The following is a 19,546-nucleotide window of genomic DNA, read 5'->3' on the forward strand; positions in this document are numbered from 1 at the left end:
ACAATTCCCTGTTACCTGACGACTGCCAAGAGCCCCCTGAGCCTTTGTGAAAATTCTGGGAGCTGTGGCAAGGCCAAACGGAAGAGCAACAAAATGAAAGTGCTTGTCTAGAAAAGCGAATCTCAGGAACTAGTGATAATCCCTGTGAATTAGACCATGAAGATACGCGTCCTTCAGGTCTATGGTCGTCATGAACTGACCCTCTTGGACCAAAGAAATAATGGAACAAATTGTTTCTATTTTGAAGGACGGTACCCTGAGAAATTTGTTGACATTTTAGATCTAAAATGGGTCAAAAAGTTCCATCTTTTTTGGGAACCACAAGCAGATTTGAAAAGAATCCTAGACCCTATTCCCATACTGGAACAGGAACAATCACTCCCAGGAAAGAAAGGTCCTGAACGCAGCTTAAGAAGGCCTCTCTTTTTACCTGGTCTGCAGATAATCTTGAGGAAGAATCTGCCCCTGGGAGGACAAGTCTTCAATCCTATTTTGTAACCCTGAGATACGATGTCCACATGTCTGGGACATCGCGTATCCAAGCTTGACGAAAAAAGGAAAGTCTGCCCTCCACTTGATCCAATACCGGACCGGGGGCGGACCCTTCATGCTGATTTCGCCTCAGATGAATGCTTCTTTGACTGCTTCCACTTATTCCAAGGCTTATTGGATCTCCAAGAGGACTTGGACTGCTCTGGTTTGGAAGAGGAAGACCTTTGAAGTTACTAAAGGAACAAAAATGAGAATTTTGGCATTCCTTAGGTTTATTCTTCTTGTCTTGTTGTAGGAAAAAACCTTTCCACCTGTAATTTCAGAAATTATCTCCGCCAGACCAGGACCAATAAGGGTCTTACCCTTGTAAGGCAACGACAGGAGCTTGGACTTGGCGGTAACATCAGCTAACCAAGATTTTAGCCACATAGCCCTGCAAGCTAGAACAGTGAAGCCAGACATCTTGGCTGCCAGTCTAATGGCTTGCATGTTGGCATCAGAGATAAAGGAATTGGCCAGCTTGAGAGCCTTTATCTTATCTTGTATCTCCTCTAAAATCAGCTCAGACAAAGCATCACACCAATCACTCCACAGAGAAAGCAATTATTAAGGTTACCAACGACCTACTTACAGCACAATCAAAAGGCCACTTCTCTCTGCTTATCCTCCTTGATCTGTCCGCAGCCTTTGACACTGTTGACCACCCTCTTTTGCTCCAAACCCTCCAATCCTTCGGCATATGTGACAGCCCTCTCGTGGCTCTCTTCCTACCTGTCAAACCGTACCTTTAGTGTAGCCTTTTCTGGGGCCTCCTCTGCCCCATCACCACTTTCTGTCGGAGTACCGCAAGGCTCTGTCCTCGGTCCCCTTCTCTTCTCAATCTACACGTCATTACTAGGTTCCCTAATAAAGTCCCACTGTTTACAATATAATTTGTATGCCGATGACACCCAAATCTACTTCTCTGCACCAGACCTTTCTCCTTCCTTGCTAACCCGTGTCACTAACTGTCTTTCTCACATCTCCAACTGGATGTCCTCTCACTACCTCAAGCTAAACCACTCCAAAACTGAGCTCCTTATTTTCCCCCCTTCTTCTAAACTCTCCAACCCCAATCTCTCTATAACTGTCGACAACTCCATCGTTACCCCTAACCCTGCATGCCCGTTGTCTCGGGGTCACATTTGACTCGGATCTTTCTCTCACTCCTCACATTCAGTCATTGGCTAAAGCCTGCAGCTTCCACCTTAAAAACCATCTCTAAAATTAGACACTTCCTTACACAAGACACAACTAAGATTTTAATCCACTCTTTCATTCTCTCCCGCCTCGATTACTACAACTCTGTCCTTTCTGGTCTCCCCACCTGCCGCCTAGCTCCTTTACAATCCACAATGAATGCCTCTGCCAGACTCATCTTCCTTAAACATCGCTCTTCATCTGCTGCACCTCTCTGTCAATCTCTTCACTGGCTTCCTCTTGCCTCTAGGATCAAACACAACATTCTCATTTTGACATACAAAGCCCTCAACTGCACTGCTCCCCACTATATCTCAGACCTGGTCTCCAGATACGCTCCCTCCCGTCCCCTTCGCTCTGCTCACGACCTCCTACTCTCCTCCTCTCTTGTCACCTCATCACACGCCCGTTTACAGGACTTCTCCAGACTGGCTCCCATATTGTGGAACTCTCTGCCTTGCTCCACAAGACTCTTCTAGTTTTAAAAGCTTCAAGTGCTCCCTAAAGACTCTACTGTTCAGGGATGCATACAAAATATATTACCAGGGATATTGTGATACTGATGTAATAGCACAAATCCCCTATAGGAGGCGCTAATAACTAGGGGTAGAATAATGATGATGGGCAGAGTATACCACTGGAATGGTAATACAATCAATGTGCCCCTGGTTATACCATATATGTAAATAAAATTATAAATCTAAAAATTAATAAAAGCAATAATAATAATTAAAAAATAATAATAATAAAAAATATATAAAAAAATTGGTTAAAATATGTATATACAGACGTATCAAATGGTCAAATGGAAAAGTTCAAATGAAGTCCAAATAAGTCCAGAAATAGATTGATAAGGCAGCTCTCGGTCTTCACCCAAACGATGGTGTATCTTCAAAGAATGGTTAACTGCAAGGAAAACAGAAACAGAGGCGCCACATGTGTAGATCAATCAAAAACTGACAAAATCCAAGCAAGATGAGATACAGGATACTCACAAACGTGAAGGCACTCTCTTGTGCCTGTAGGGGCAGGCTGGTATTTAACAGCAAACCAGCTGGCTGTACCAGGGGATCCCCGTCAGGATATCCTATAGTTGTGGTGGATCTCACAACAGCAACCCTTATCTAGGTTACTTCCAGCAAAAAGGAAAATATATCAAGAGGGGAGGAAGGCTAGACAGCCTTATGGTTACTGGCAAGGGAAATGCCACACGAACACCAGATTTGTTAAAAAAAGTTTCAAGTATTTTATTTTTCAAAAGATAAAAATACCATCAGTGCAACAAATTACAACTGGGTGTGTTATAAGGCAAGTCTCCTTGTATATGCAGAGATAATAGCGACGCGTTTCTCAGGGAAGACCCTGTTTCATCAGGCTTGTATAACCTACGCTAACCTTTCTTTACACCAGTTCCTCTCCTCCATTGCTATCCCCTGAACCCCCTTAGCATGTAAGCCTAAGAGTCCAGTTGTTTGTTGACCACCTTCTTAAGAGCTGACTACAACAGTGCAACTCTTGGCAGGGCCCTCTACCCATTTGATTCCTATAATTGTTTTGTTGTACTCCGCATTTGTTTATAGCGATGCGGAATCTGTTGGCGCTCTACAAATAACCGATAATAATAAGATGCTGCGCTTGCTACCGTAGCAATACAAACAGCAGGTTGCCATTATAATCCCTGATGAATGTACATTTTCTTTAAATAAGCCTCCAGCCTTTTATCCATGGGATCCTTAAAAGAACAGCTATCCTCTATAGGAATCATGGTTCTCTTAGCCAGAGTAGAAATAGTTCCTTCCACCTTAGGCACAGTGCGCCATGAGCCCCGAATGGAATCAGCAACAGGAAACTCTTTAAAAACGGGAGAAGGGGAAAAGGGTATCCCTGGCTTATCTCATTCCTGTGATATGACACACGATCTGGAACAGGAAATACGTGCACGGAAGGAGGTACATCATAGCAATTATTAAGTTTACTAGACCTTTTACGGTTGACAGCGACAGAATGGTCGGAGTCGTCCAAAGTAGCCAGTACCTCCTTTTAAAAGTAAACTGTGTTCAAGCTTAAATATGAAATTTACTTCTTCAGAAAAGGATTTACACTGTCAGAATCTGAGATGAGGTCAACCCTCGCAAGAGAGGATGGAACAGACACCTTACTAGCAGAAATATGATATGATTTCCTCTTGCACTTACCCGCAATGGGAAAGGCAGGTAAGGCAAAGCAAAATCTGCATGCAAATACACACCTCCAGGAGGCTGAGAGGAACCGCAGGGCACTGTATGTGAAACCATTGAGGCTTAGGACGTTTGAGGAGAAAACTGTGGCATATCCTGAACAGCATTATCCTGAGAGACAATAGGCTCAGAAGGGAGTAAGTTTTAGGGTTCTAGCTAAACATGAGGAACAAAATTGCATAGGCAAAACAATTTAGGCCTCCAAACAAACATTTGTCAAAGGAAACAGACTCCTGTTCCATGTCCATAGCTAAGATATTGCCCCAAAAATAAGATGCTAATGAAAAAGCTGTTACTTTAAGGAGGAACTGTAATCCTTCAAAGCGCAACAACTCTAAATGTGCACAAATAAAAAAAATACACCTCTACACCCCAGTGAGACCCCAACCATAACCACTAGTAGTTGAAAAAAGACAAGAGCTCTAATACGGCTTCCACAGAGAACTCATTGAAAATTACACCGCTCCGCTTAGCGTACAAACAGAAGAGCCAGCTGTCACGTGAACGGCAGCATAAAAAAACTGCGCAACAACTAAAAGCGCACAATCAAAATTTTCAGCAGAGTAAAACAGTTACGACCATAATAATTAATAAAGGTTTAAAACGCTCAAACACTGTGCCCTTAGCGTTTCAATAAAGAATAAAGGAACCCTTCCATCACAAATAAGGGAGGAATTAACCCCTTAGTCTCTCTACACATACTGATAGTGCCTGCACACTGCCCCAATAAATCCTTGACAAAAGATTGAATAAGTCCCAATTTTATAATAATGAAGAAATAAACTCCTGAAAGTGCAAATCTCCAATACCTAGAAGACAAAAGCATTTACCTGCATATCCAGCTGTTGGGCAGAAAGACAGCTTACAAGGTGTGAAAGGACACATACTCCTATCAGAGACCTGTAGAAAAAGAAAGAACAGAGTAACCAACTCTGGCTTTCTATAACAGGGGTAGCAAGAATGTTAGAAGCAAGGCAAATACAACCTCACCACCTTCTAACTGCTAAAAGTCACAACTACTCTTACTCAAGAGATTGACGTAGACACAGCTAAACCCCAATCCTTGCTTGCAGGGAAAAATACCTATAAAAAGGAATAAATATTTCTTCAGACACCAATCTTCACGTCCTCCATTAACAGAGGCAAAGAGAATGACTGGGGGTTATGGGTAAGGGAAGTGATACTTAACAGCTCTGCTGGGGTGCTATTTGCCTCCTTCTGGCCAGGAGAGAATATTCCACTAGTAATTGGAATGACGTCGTTGACTCTCCATGTCTTAAGTAGTGAAAGATTTATTTTTTCTTTCCTATCAATTTTTTTTAAACAGTGTGTGCTTCTATTATGCAGCTAATTTCTATTCTTATTTAATTATTGGGAACCATCACTTTTTTTACCTATCCATCATAAGAATTTCTAGACCTTTGATAGCTGATAGAAGATATATCCCATTATTTTAAAGTTAAAATACACAAGTACAAAAAAGAGAAATAGAAATTCAAAGTAAAATAAAGAATTGCAAATGATAGTCAAAATTTAAAAGTGACCAAAATTTTGCAAAGTAATCATACACCTACCTTAAAATTTTCTGACTGTAAGTGCCCTTGTATAGCTCTATGAGCAGCATTTAGATCAGCAAATATTTGGCATAACTTTGCTTCAAAACTAAAGTGGGATGTAGAAAGTGGTCAGTTACCATATTTCAGTGCACTCAGTTTTCAATTATACATTATATGAACAAGCAAATATACATATTCTTGCCAATCTGTTTGTGTCTCGTGACTGGCATACTGTGAACCATGTATGAAAAGGTGCCAAGATCATACTTGTTTTGGCAAATCAACAGAATATTTACATTACTTTATTTCATAACTTTTTCTAAAACAACTTTAACCTGTTTATTACTACAATTTCTGGCAACATTCTGTGTTCTCTTTTACTTAAAACACTACCACAAGGTTTAATTATTTGCATGTGGTAACACATGCAATCAGCGTTGGTTATAAAATATGGAAGAACTAGAAGCTAAAGTTATACTTAAGACTTCTTGCATGAAATTCTGCGACATCATTTAGCAATACGGTTGACATTTAAAATAATGCAATCCCAGTGTAAATGCAAGCTTAAACTGTATTTCCCCTTTATTGGGGTTATCTTCACACACTTACTGGATTAATCTGTTTGTCCCACTTATTAAACTCAGTTCTTTAAATGAGACAATTTAAGGTTTTGAGAAGATGTTCCTATTGTACGCCTTTCCTCAATTTAAAAAGTAACAAAACAAAAGATCAAAAGCAATAAATGTGTGGAGTATATGCAATATTCATGCATTGTGAAATTCAAGTATACATGTTCTTTGAGCTTAGTAAAATTAAAGGGACATGAAACCCAATTTTTTTTCTTTCATGATTCAGATAGAGAATACAATTTTAAACAACTTTCTAATTTACTTCTATTATCTAATTTGTTTCATTCTCTTGGTATCATTTGTTGAAGGAGAAACAATGCACTAATGGTTTCTAACCGAATTCATGGAGGAGTCAATCCCAATCGATATATATATATATATATATATATATGCAGCTGTCAATCAACAGCTAGAACCTAGGTTCTCTGCTGCTCATGAGCTTGCCTAGATATACCTTTCAGCAAAAGATAAGGAAGCAAATTAAATCGAAGTAAATTGGAAAGTTTTTTAAAATTGTATTCTCTATCTGAATCATGAAAGAAAATTTGTGGGTTTCATGTCCCTTTAAGTGCAATGTTTGCTTCCTGACTGTTAAATTATTGATCTCAGAGGATCAAAACAAACTGTCCTAATTGTATAGAAATGTTTTTTTTTCAATAATTACATTAGCATGAACACTACTATACTGAACTATAGCTATATAGAAGCTAAGCTTTGGTGCATTGGTAGAACTGGATTGGTTATACTTACAATTTTCTGTAGTATGAAGCATTGGCAACTTTAGCTGAAGAATTATATAAGACATCTGACACCAAATACAATCTGGCAATCTACAGGAGATTGAGAAATAAAATAGGAGTTTATCAATAACAATACCACCACCGCCGATACCTCACAAATACATTGGGCATGTGAGAATTCATGAACAGTGAATAAATAGCAAATGACCATGTGCCTCTGTTGTGTCTAGAAAAACATAATTTATGTAACTAACCTGATAAATTAATTTTTCATATTGGCAAGAGTCCATGAGCTAGTGTCTTATGGGATATACAATCCTACCAGGAGGGACAAAGTTTCCCAAACCTCAAAATGCCTATAAATACACCCCTCACCACACCCACAATTCAGTTTAACGAATAGCCAAAAAGTGGGGTGATAAAGAAAGGAGTAAAAAGCACCAACAAAGGAATTTGGAAATAATTGTGCTTTATACAAAAAAAAAAAAATCATAACCACCATAAAAAAGGGTGGGCCTCATGGACTCTTGCCAATATGAAAGAAATTTATTTATCACGTAAGATCTTACATAAATTATGTTTTCTTTCATGTAATTGGCAATAGTCCATAAGCTAGTGTCGTATGGGATAGCAATACCCAAGATGTGGAACTCCACGCAAGAGTCACTAGAGAGGGAGAGACAAAATAAAAACAGCCATTTCGCTGAAAAAAAAAAAACCACAACCCAAATATAAGTTTATTCTCAAAAAATAAAAAGAAAAAACTTAAATCATAAGCAGAAGAATCAAACTGAAACCGCTGCCTGAAGAACTTTCCTACCAAAAACTGCTTCCGAAGAATTTAGTAAATGTATGCAAAGACGACCAATTTGCTTCTTTGCAAATCTGATCAACAGAAACTTCATTTTTAAAAGCCCAAGAAGTAGAAACTGATCTAGTAGAATGAGCTGTAATTCTGAGGCGGGGCTTGACCCGACTCCAAATAAGCTTGATGAATCAAAAGCTTTAACCACGATGCCAAAGAAACGGCAGAAGCCTTCTGACCTTTCCTGGAACCAGAAAAGAAAACAAATGGACTAGAAGTCTTCCTGAAATCTTTAGTAGCTTCAACATATTTCAGAGCTCTCACCACATCCAAAGAATGTAAAGATCTCTCCAAAGAATTCTTAGGATTAGGACACAAAGAAGTGACAACAAATTCTCTATTAATGTTGCTAGAATTCACAACCTTAGGTAAGAATTTAAATGAAGTCCGCAAAACTGCCTTATCCTGATGAAAAATTAGAAAAAGGAGATTCACAAAAGAGCGGATAATTCAGAAACTCTTCTAGCAGAAGAGATGGCCAAAAGGAACAACACTTTCCAAGAAAATAGTTAAATGCCCAAAGAATGCATAGGCTCAAATGGAGGAGCCTGTAAAGCCTGTACAAAATCAAATTAAGACTCCAAAGAGGAGAGATTGATTTAATGACAGGCTTGATACGAACCAAAGCCTGTACAAAACAATGAATATCAAGAAGTTTAGCAATTTTCCTGTGGAGTAAAACAAAGAGCAGAGATTTGTCCTTTCAAGGAACTTGCAGACAAACATTTATCCAAACCATCCTGAAGAAACTAAAATTCTAGGAATTCTAAAAGAATGCCAAGAGAATTTATGAGAAAAATACCATGAAATATCAGTCTAACAAACTCGATAATAAATCTTTCTAGAAAAAGATTTACGAGCCTGCAACATAGTATTAATCACTGAGTCAGAGAAACCTATATGACTAAGCGTTCAATTTCCATACCTTCAAATTTAATAATTTGAGATCCTGATGGAAAAAACGGACCTTGAGATAGGTCTGGCCTTAATGGAAGTGGCCAAGGTTGGCAACTGGACATCCCAACAAGATTCGCATACCAAAACCTATGAGGCCATGCTGGAGCCACCAGCAGCACAAACGATCTTGGAGATCACTCTTGGACGAAGAACTAGAGGCGGAAAAATATAAGCCAGTTGATAACACCAAAGAAGTGTCAACGCATCCACTGCTTCTGCCTGAGGATCCCTGGACCTTGACAGGTACCTGTAAAGGTTTTTGTTTAGATGAGAAGCCATCGGATCTATTTCTGGAAGCCCCCACATCTGAACAATTTGAGAAAATACATCTGGGTGGAGAGATCATTCTCCCGGATGTAAAGTCTGACGACTGAGATAATCCGCTTCCCAAATGTCTATACCTGGGATATGAACCACATTAGACAGGAGCTGAATTCCGCCAAAACAAGTATCCGAGATACTTCTTTCATAGCTTGAGGACTGTGAGTCCCACCCTGATGACTGACATTTGCCACAGTTGTGATATTGTCTGTCTGAAAAAAAATGAACGGTTCTCTCTTCAACAGAGGTAAAAACTGAAGAGCCCTGAGATTTGCACGGAGTTCCAAAATATTGATTGGTAATCTCGCCTCTTGAGATTTCCAAACCCCTTGTGCTGTCAGAGATCCCCAGACAGCAACTCAACCTGAAAGACTCATCTGTTGTGATCACAGTCCAGGTTGGACGAACGAAAGAGGCCCCTAAAATTATACGATGGTGATCTAACCACCAAGTCAGATAAAGTCGAACATTGGGATTTAAGGATATTAATTGTGATATCCTTGTATAATCAATGCACCATTGGTTCAGCATACAGAGCTGGAGAGGTCTCATATGAAAACGAGCAAAGGGGATCACGTCCGATGCTGCTGTTATGAGACCTAAAACTTCTATGCACATAGCTACTGAAGGGAATGACTGAGACTGAAGGTTCCGACAGGCTGCAACCAATTTCAAACATCTCTTGTCTGTTAGAGACAAAGTCATGGACACTGAATCTATCTGGAAACCTAAAAAGGTTACCTTTGTCTGAGGAATCAAAGAACTTTTTGATAAATTGATCCTCCAACCATGTCTTTGAAGAAACACTAGTTGATTCACGTGAGATTCTGCAGAATGTAAAGACTGAGCGAGTACCAAGATATAGTCCAAATAAGGAAACACCGCAATACCCGACTCTCTGATTACAGAGAGTAGGGCACCGAGAACCTTTGAAAAGATTCTTGAAGCTGTTGCTAGGCCAAAAGGAAGAGCAACAAATTGGTCATGCTTGTCTAGAAAACAATTTATGCTTACCTGATAAATTTATTTCTCTTGTAGTGTATCCAGTCCACGGATCATCCATTACTTATGGGATATTCTCCTTCCCAACAGGAAGTTGCAAGAGGATCACCCACAGCAGAGCTGCTATATAGCTCCTCCCCTAACTGTCATATCCAGTCATTCGACCGAAAACAAACAGAGAAAGGAGAAACCATAGGGTGCAGTGGTAACTGTAGTTTAATTAAAATTTAGACCTGCCTTAAAAAGGACAGGGCGGGCCGTGGACTGGATACACTAAAAGAGAAATAAATTTATCAGGTAAGCATAAATTATGTTTTCTCTTGTTAAGTGTATCCAGTCCACGGATCATCCATTACTTATGGGATACCAATACCAAAGCTAAAGTACACGGATGATGGGAGGGACAAGGCAGGATTAAGCGGAAGGAACCACTGCCTGAAGAACCTTTCTCCCAAAAACAGCAAAAGTATCAAATTTGTAAAATTTGGAAAAAGTGTGAAGCGAAGACCAAGTCGCGGCCTTGCAAATCTGTTCAACAGAGGCCTCATTTTTAAAGGCCCAGGTGGAAGCCACAGCTCTAGTGGAATGAGCTGTAATCCTTTCAGGGGGCTGCTGTCCAGCAGTCTCATAGGCTAGGCGTATTATGCTCCGAAGCCAAAAGGAAAGAGAGGTTGCCAAAGCTTTTTGACCTCTCCTCTGTCCAGAGTAAACGACAAACAGGGTAGATGTTTGACGAAAATCTTTAGTAGCTTGTAAGTAAAACTTCAAGGCACGGACTACGTCCAGATTATGTAAAAGACGTTCCTTCTTTGAAGAAGGATTAGGACACAATGATGGAACAACAATCTCTTGATTGATATTCTTGTTAGAAACCACCTTAGGTAAAAACCCAGGTTTGCTACGCAGGACTATCTTATCTGCATGAAAAATCAGATAAGGAGAATCACATTGTAAGGCAGATAGCTCAGAGACTCTCCGAGCCAAGGAAATAGCGATCAAAAACAGAACTTTCCAAGATAAATGGAATGAAGGGGTTCAAACTGAACTCCTTAAACTCCCACGGGGGAGCAACAGGTTTAAACACAGGCTTAAAGGGACAGTTTACTCAAAAATTTTCTCCCCTTTAATTTGTTCCCAATGATCCACTTTACCTGCTGGAGTGTATTTAATTGTTTACAAGTAGCTCCTTTACCCTTATATTGGCATTTGAAATCGTTAATTTAGCATGTGGTATCCCCACCTATTCTGAAAGTTTGTGGCCGCGCGTACCAGCTATAGATAAGCTTTGTAAACACAGCCAGCAGAAGAAATTACACTCCCAGTGTGATAAAGCAGAGATAAGGTAATAAAATGTTGATTTTCCATTGTTCTCTCAAAGTATTGGTGATTGTTTTAAGGACAGATATAAGATAAAGAAGCAGGTATATGTGCACAATGTGATACAGTAATGAGATCTGATTATACCTACAAGCTCAACCTATTTTATTAGGCTGTGGCTTCAAAACACAAAATCAGAGCTTTAATATACAGAAATACACATTAAAAAGCTAATTTTCATACATTTTTTACTCTGCAGTTGGTAAAAAAACAATTGTAAACACATTAAGGGAAAAACTATTTTACAGTATACTGTCCCTTTAATTCTAACCAAAGCCTGGCAAAATGCCTGGACGTCTGGAACCTCTGCCAGACGCTTGTGCAAAAGAATAGACAGAGCAGAAATCTGTCCCTTTAAGGAACTAGCTGATAATCCTTTGTCCAAGCCCTCTTGGAGAAAAGACAATATTCTAGGAATCCTAACCTTACTCCATGAGTAATTCTTGGATTCACACCAAGAAAGATATTTACTCCATATCTTGTGGTAGATTTTCCTGGTAACAGGCTTTCGTGCCTGTATTAAAGTATCAATGACTGACTCAGAAAAGCCACGCTTTGATAGAATCAAGCGTTCAATCTCCATGCAGTCAGTCTCAGAGAAATTAGATTTGGATGATTGAAAGGACCTTGTATCAGAAGGTCCTGTCTTAGAGGCAGAGTCCATGGTGGAAAGGATGACATGTCCACTAGGTCTGCATACCAAGTCCTGCGTGGCCACGCAGGTGCTATCAGAATCACCGATGCTCTCTCCTGTTTGATTTTGGCAATCAGTCGAGGAAGCAGAGGAAACGGTGGAAACACATAAGCCAGGTTGAAGAACCAAGGCGCTGCTAGAGCATCTATCAGCGTCGCTTCTGGGTCCCTGGACCTGGATCCGTAACAAGGAAGCTTGGCGTTCTGGCGAGACGCCATGAGATCCAACTCTGGTTTGCCTCAACGATGGATCAACCGAGCAAACACCTCCGGATGGAGTTGCCACTCCCCCGGATGGAAAGTCTGACGACTTAGAAAATCCGCCTCCCAGTTTTCCACGCCTGGGATATGGATTGCTGACAGGTGTCAAGAGTGGTACTCTGAGAGCGAATTATTTTTGAGACTTCTAACATCGCTAGGGAACTCCTGGTTCCCCCTTGATGGTTGATGTAAGCCACAGTCGTGATGTTGTCAGACTGAAATCTGATGAACCTCAGTGTTGCTAACTGAGGCCAAGCCAGAAGAGCATTGAATATCGCTCTTAACTCCAGAATATTTATTGGAAGGAGTTTCTCCTCCTGAGTCCACGATCCCTGTGCCTTCAGGGAATTCCAGACTGCACCCCAACCTAGAAGGCTGGCATCTGTTGTTACAATTGTCCAATCTGGCCTGCGAAAGGTAATACCCTTGGACAGGTGTACCCAAGACAACCACCAGAGAAGAGAATCTCTGGTCTCTTGATCCAGATTTAGCAGAGGGGACAAATCTGTGTAATCCCCATTCCACGGACTCAGCATGCATAATTGCAGCGGTCTGAGATGAAGGCGCGCAAATGGCACTATGTCCATTGCCGCTACCATTAAGCCGATTACCTCCATACACTGAGCTACCGAAGGGCGAGGAATGGAGTGAAGAACACGGCAAGCATTTAGAAGTTTTGATAATCTGGACTCCGTCAGTTAAATTTTCATTTCTACAGAATCTATAAGAGTCCCTAAGAAGGAGACTCTTGTGAGTGGGGATAGAGAACTCTTTTCCTCGTTCACTTTCCACCCGTGCGACCTCAGAAATGCCAGAACTATCTCTGTATGAGACTTGGCAACTTGAAAGCTTGACGCCTGTATCAGGATGTCGTCTAGATACGGAGCCACCGCTATGCCTCGCGGTCTTAGAACCACCAGAAGTGAGCCCAGAACCTTTGTAAAGATTCTCGGAGCTGTAGCCAACCCGAAGGGAAGAGCTACAAATTGGTAATGCCTGTCTAGAAAGGCAAACCTTAGAAACCGATGATGATCTTTGTGAATCGGTATGTGAAGGTAGGCATCCTTTAAGTCCAGTGTGGTCATGTACTGACCTTCTTGGATCATGGGTAGGATGGTCCGAATAGTTTCCATTTTGAAAGATGGAACTCTGAGGAATTTGTTTAAGATCTTTAGATCCAAAATTGGTCTGAAGGTTCCCTCTTTTTTGGGAACCACAAACAGATTCGAATAAAAACCCTGTCCTTGTTCCGTCCGCGGAACTGGATGGATCACTCCCATAACTAGGAGGTCTTGCACACAGCGAAGGAATGCCTCTTTCTTTATCTGATTTGCAGATAGCCTTGAAAGATGAAATCTCCCTTGTGGAGGGGAAGCTTTGAAGTCCAGAAGATATCCCTGAGATATGATCTCCAACGCCCAGGGATCCCGAACATCTCTTGCCCACGCCTGGGCGAAGAGAGAAAGTTTGCCCCCTACTAGATCCGTCGCCGGATAGGGGGCCGTTCCTTCATGCTGTCTTAGAGGCAGCAGCAGGCTTTCTGGCCTGCTTGCCTTTGTTCCAGGACTGGTTAGGTTTCCAGGCCTGCTTAGATTGAGCAAAAGTTCCCTCTTGTTTTGAAGCGGAGGAAGTTGATGCTGCATCTGCCTTGAAATTTCGAAAGGCACGAAAATTAGACAGTTTGGCCTTTGCTTTGGCCCTGTCCTGAGGAAGGGTGTGACCCTAACCTCCAGTAATGTCAGCAATAATTTCCTTCAAACCAGGCCCGAATAAGGTCTGCCCCTTGAAAGGAATGTTGAGTAATTTAGACTTCGAAGTCACGTCAGCTGACCAGGATTTAAGCCATAGCGCCCTACGCGCTTGGATGGCGAATCCGGAATTCTTAGCCATTAGTTTAGTCAAATGAACAATGGCATCAGAAACAAATGAGTTAGCTAGCTTAAGTGCTCTAAGCTTGTCAATAATTTCAGTCAATGGAGCTGTATGGATGGCCTCTTCCAGGGCCTCAAACCAGAATGCCGCCGCGGCCGTGACAGGCGCAATGCATGCAAGGGGCTGTAAAATAAAACCTTGTTGAATAAACATTTTCTTAAGGTAACCCTCCAATTTTTTATCCATTGGATCTGAAAAAGCACAACTGTCCTCAACGGGGATAGTAGTAGGCTTTGCTAAAGTAGAAACTGCTCCCTCCACCTTAGGGACCGTCTGCCATAAGTCCTGTGTAGTGGCGTCTATTGGAAACATTTTTCTAAATATAGGAGGTGGGGAAAAAGGCACACCCGGTCTATCCCACTCCTTGCTAATAATTTCTGTAAGCCTTTTAGGCATAGGAAAAACATCAGTACACACCGGTACCGCATAGTATTTATCCAGCCTACACAATTTCTCTGGTACTGCAACTGTGTTACAGTCATTCAGAGCAGCTAATACCTCCCCAAGCAACACACGGAGGTTCTCAAGCTTAAATTTATAATTAGAAATCTCTGAATCAGGTTTCCCCGAATCAGAGATGTCACCCACAGACTGAAGCTCTCCGTCCTTATGATCTGCATATTGTGACACAGTATCAGACATGGCCCTTACAGCATCTGCGCGCTCTGTATTTCTCCTAACCCCAGAGCAATCGCGCTTGCCTCTTAATTCAGGCAACCTGGATAATACCTCTGACAGGGTATTATTCATGATTGTAGCCATGTCCTGCAAGGTAATCGCTATGGGCGTCCCTGATGTAATTGGCGCCATATTAGCGTGCATCCCCTGAGCGGGAGGCGAAGGGTCTGACACGTGGGGAGAGTTAGTCGGCATAACTTCCCCCTCGTCAGAATCTTCTGGTGATATTTCTTTTATAGTTAAAGACTGATCTTTACTGTTTAAGGTGAAATCAATACATTTAGTACACATTCTCCTATGGGGCTCCACCATGGCTTTCAAACATAATGAACAAGTAGTTTCCTCTGTGTCAGACATGTTTAAACAGACTAGCAATGAGACTAGCAAGCTTGGAAAACACTTTAAACAAGTTTACAAGCAATATAAAAAACGTTACTGCACCTTTAAGAAACACAAATTTTGTCAAAATTTTAAATAACAATGAAAAAAGGCAGTTACATACACTGCAAAAATTTCGTTAGTGTAACAAGTTAGCAGAGCATTGCACCCACTTGCAAATGGATGATTAACCCCTTAATACCCAAAATGGAATAATAAAAGACAAAAACGTTTTTTTTTGTTTGTTATTTGTTTTTTTTTCAAACAGTCACAACAACTGCCACAGCTCTACTGTGGCTTTTTACCTCCCTCAAAAACGACTTTGAAGCCTTTTGAGCCCTCCAGAGATGTCCTGGATCATGCAGAGGGAAACTGAATGTCTCTGAATGTATTTTTATCTGCACAGAAAAGCACTAAAAAAGGCCCCTCCCACTCATATTACAACAGTGGAAAGCCTAAGGAAACTGTTACTAGGCAAAATTCAAGCCAGCCATGTGGAAAAAAACTAGGCCCCAATAAGTTTTATCACCAAATACATATAAAAACGATTAAACTACATTTTTATAAGGAGTATGCATCTCTATTAATAAGCCTGATACCAGTAGCTATCACTGCATTTAAGGCTTTACTTACATTAGTTCGGTATCAGCAGCATTTTCTAGCAAATTCCATCCCTAGAAAATTATTAACTGCACATACCTTATTGCAGGAAAACCTGCACGCCATTCCCTCTCTGAAGTTACCTCACTCCTCAGAATATGTGAGAACAGCCATAGATCTTAGTTACTTCTGCTAAGATCATAGAAAACGCAGGCAGATTCTTCTTCTAAATACTGCCTGAGAAACAGTACACTCCGGCACCATTTAAAAATAAACTTTTGATTGAAGAATAAACTAAGTATAAAACACCACACTCCTCTTACGACCTCCATCTTGGTTGAGGCTTGCAAGAGAATGACTGGATATGACAGTTAGGGGAGGAGCTATATAGCAGCTCTGCTGTGGGTGATCCTCTTGCAACTTCCTGTTGGGAAGGAGAATATCCCATAAGTAATGGATCCGTGGACTGGATACACTTAACAAGAGAAAAGAGAATCTCAGGAACTGATATTGATCCGGATGAATCGGAATATGAAGATATGCATCCTGTAAGTCTATTGTGGACATATAATGCCCTTGCTGAACAAAAGGCAGAATAGCCCTTAGTCACCATCTTGAAAGTTGGTACTCTTACATATCGATTCAAAATCTTTAGATCCAAAATTGGTCTGAATGATTTTTCTTTCTTTGGGACAATGAATAGATTTGAATAAAACCCCAGGCCCTGTTCCTGAAACTGAACTGGCATGATTACCCCTGAAAGCTCCAGGTCTGAAACACACTTCAGGAAAGCCTGAGCCTTTACTGGGTTCGCTGGAATGCGTGAGAGAAAATCTTCTCACAGGTGGTCTTACTCTGAATCCTATTCTGTACCCCGAGAGACAATACTCTGACTCCAATGATTTTGGACCGAATTGATCCAAACATCTTTGAAGAATTTTAATCTGCCCCCTACCAGCTGAGCTGGAATGAGGACCGCACCTTCATGCGGACTTGGGGGCTGGTTTAGATCTCTTAAATGGCTTGGATTTATTCCAATTTGAGGAAGGATTCCAATTGGAAACAGATTCCTTTGGGGAAGGATTAGATTTCAGAGAAAGCCTTCTGAATAGAATCCAAGATAAATTATTTTAAATTTACAGGTATATCTTGTGCATTAGATGTTGAAGGAACAGCAACAGGTAATGAACTACTACTGATGGATACATTTTCTGCATGTAAAAGTTTAGCATGACAACTATTACAAACCACAGCTGAAGGTATAATCTCCACAAGTTTACAACAAATGCACTTAGCTTTTGTCATCAGGCAGCTAGGATCCAACAGTGAATTCTGAGACAGGATCAGATTGAGACATCTTGCAAATGTAAGAGAAAAACAACATATAAAGCAAAATTATCAATTTCCTTATATGGCAGTTTCAGAAATGGGAAAAAATGCAAACAGCTTAGCCCTCGGACATAGAAAAAGGCAAGAGACAAATAAGAATGGGGTCTTAAATAATGAAAATATTTGGCGCCAAGTATGACTCACAACAAACAGAAAAATATTTTTTCGAGCCAAAAACGACACTCGCATTATAGATGACGCAACCTTGTGAAGGACTCGGCGTCAACAAGGACACCGGAAATGACGAATTTGCGTCAACGAACGTAACTTTGCGCCAAAAAATCTTGCGCCAAGAATGACGCAATAAACTCTAGCCATTTTGCGCCCCCGCGAGCCTAATTCTGCCCGCGAATTTAAAAGACAGTCAATTTGAAAAAGGGACTATGCCCCAGGTAAGAAAATAAATTTTCATAAAAAAGGCATTTCCCAGATATGAAACTGACAGTCTGCAAAAAGGAAATATACAGAAAACCTGAATCATGGCAAATATAAGTACAATACATATATTTAGAACTTTATATAAATACATAAAGTGCCAAACCATAGCTGAGAGTGTCTTAAGTAATGAAAACATACTTACCAAAAGACACCCATCCACATATAGCAGATAGCCAAACCAGTACTGAAACAGTTATCAGTAGAGGTAATGGAATATGAGAGAATATCGTCAATCTGAAAAGGGAGGTAGGAGATGAATCTCTACGGCCAATAACAGAGAACCTAATAAATAGATCCCCGTGAGGAAAACTATTGCATTCAATAGGTGATACTCCCTTCACATCCCTCTGACATTCTCTGTACTCAGAGGAATCGGGCTTCAAAAAATGCTGAGAAGCGCATATCAATGTAGAAATCTTAGCACAAACTTAATTCACCACCTCCATAGGAGGCAACGTTTGTAAAACTGAATTGTGGGTGTGGTGAGGGGTGTATTTATAGGCATTTTGAGGTTTGGGAAACTTTGCCCCTCCTGGTAGGATTGTATATCCCATATGTCACTAGCTCATGGACTCTTGCTAATTACATGAAGAAAAAAAATTGAGTACAGAGACATGAGCCTGTCCTAAATTTCTCCGTCTACGGACCTTTTTAAAGTCACAAAACTCAACACACTTGTAATACCAGCATAGAGCAACTGACATACATGGTGAATGAAGAAGGTATTGCAGATGAAGAGACAGACAAAATGTATAAGGTTGAGCTCATCAAGGAGGTCCTGTGGTTTGAAGGAACCTTGCTGGAGCAATTCCAAGTGTTTCCAGCTTGATTCTGGAGAGAGCAAAAATAGGGGCCCAACACTTATGAAACAAGGTTCATTGTAGGACAGGTATAATTGAAGGCCATATGGACCAAAATGCTTCACATAGTAACATAGTAGATGAGGTTGAAAAAAGACCGAAGTCCATCGAGTTCAACCTATACAAATCTAAAACTTACAAAAATCTCCTGTTAAAGGTACACTGAACCCAAATTATTTGTTTCTTGATTCAGATAGAGCATGCAATTTTAATTATCTTTCTAATTTACTCTTATTATCAATGTTTCTTCGTTCTCTTGCTATCTTTATTTAAAAAATAAGGCATCTAAGCTTTTATCTTGGTTCAGACTCTGGACAGCAGTTTTTGATTGGTGGATGAATTTATCCACCAATCAGCAAGGACAACCTAGGTTGTTCAACAAAAATGGGCCGGCATCTAAACTTACATTCTTGCATTTCAAATAAAGATACCAAGAGAATAAAGAACATTTGATAATAGGAGTAAATTAGAAAGTTGCTTAAAATGTTATGCTCTATCCGAATCACGAAAGAAAAAAAATTGGGTTCAATGTCCCTGTAAGATTAAATAATCCCACTAAAAGCTGACCCATTTAATACTAGCAATCATATCTATGAATTTTATTTATAGACAGAAATGTATCCAAACAATTTTTAAATGTATCTAGGGTATTGGCATTCATCCCCTCCTTTGGTAATGAGTTCCACAATTTTATTGCTCTTACAGTGAAAAAAAAGTTTCCGTTGCAGGAGATTAAATCTCCTTTCCCCCAACCTTAAATTGTGACCTCTTGTCACAAACAATTTTCTTGGAATAAACAGAGCTTCTGCCATCTCTGTATATGGGCCTCGTATATATTTATATAAAATAATCATGTCACCTCTCAAGCGCCTTTTTTCTAAAGAAAACAGACCCAGTTTGGC

General features: G+C 40.4%; 1 protein-coding gene across 1 annotated transcript in view; it reads right to left on the reverse strand.

The window, feature by feature from the left end:
• The window catches only part of U2SURP (U2 snRNP associated SURP domain containing), a 248,488-nt gene that overhangs the window by 95,201 nt on the left and 133,741 nt on the right, over positions 1-19,546 (reverse strand). Inside the window, 2 exon segments of the mRNA XM_053710012.1 lie at positions 5,543-5,630; positions 6,904-6,983. Of these exon segments, the coding sequence (XP_053565987.1) occupies positions 5,543-5,630; positions 6,904-6,983 (168 nt within the window).

The sequence above is a fragment of the Bombina bombina genome, chromosome 4 (genome assembly GCF_027579735.1).
Source record: "Bombina bombina isolate aBomBom1 chromosome 4, aBomBom1.pri, whole genome shotgun sequence".
Lineage (NCBI taxonomy): Eukaryota > Metazoa > Chordata > Amphibia > Anura > Bombinatoridae > Bombina > Bombina bombina.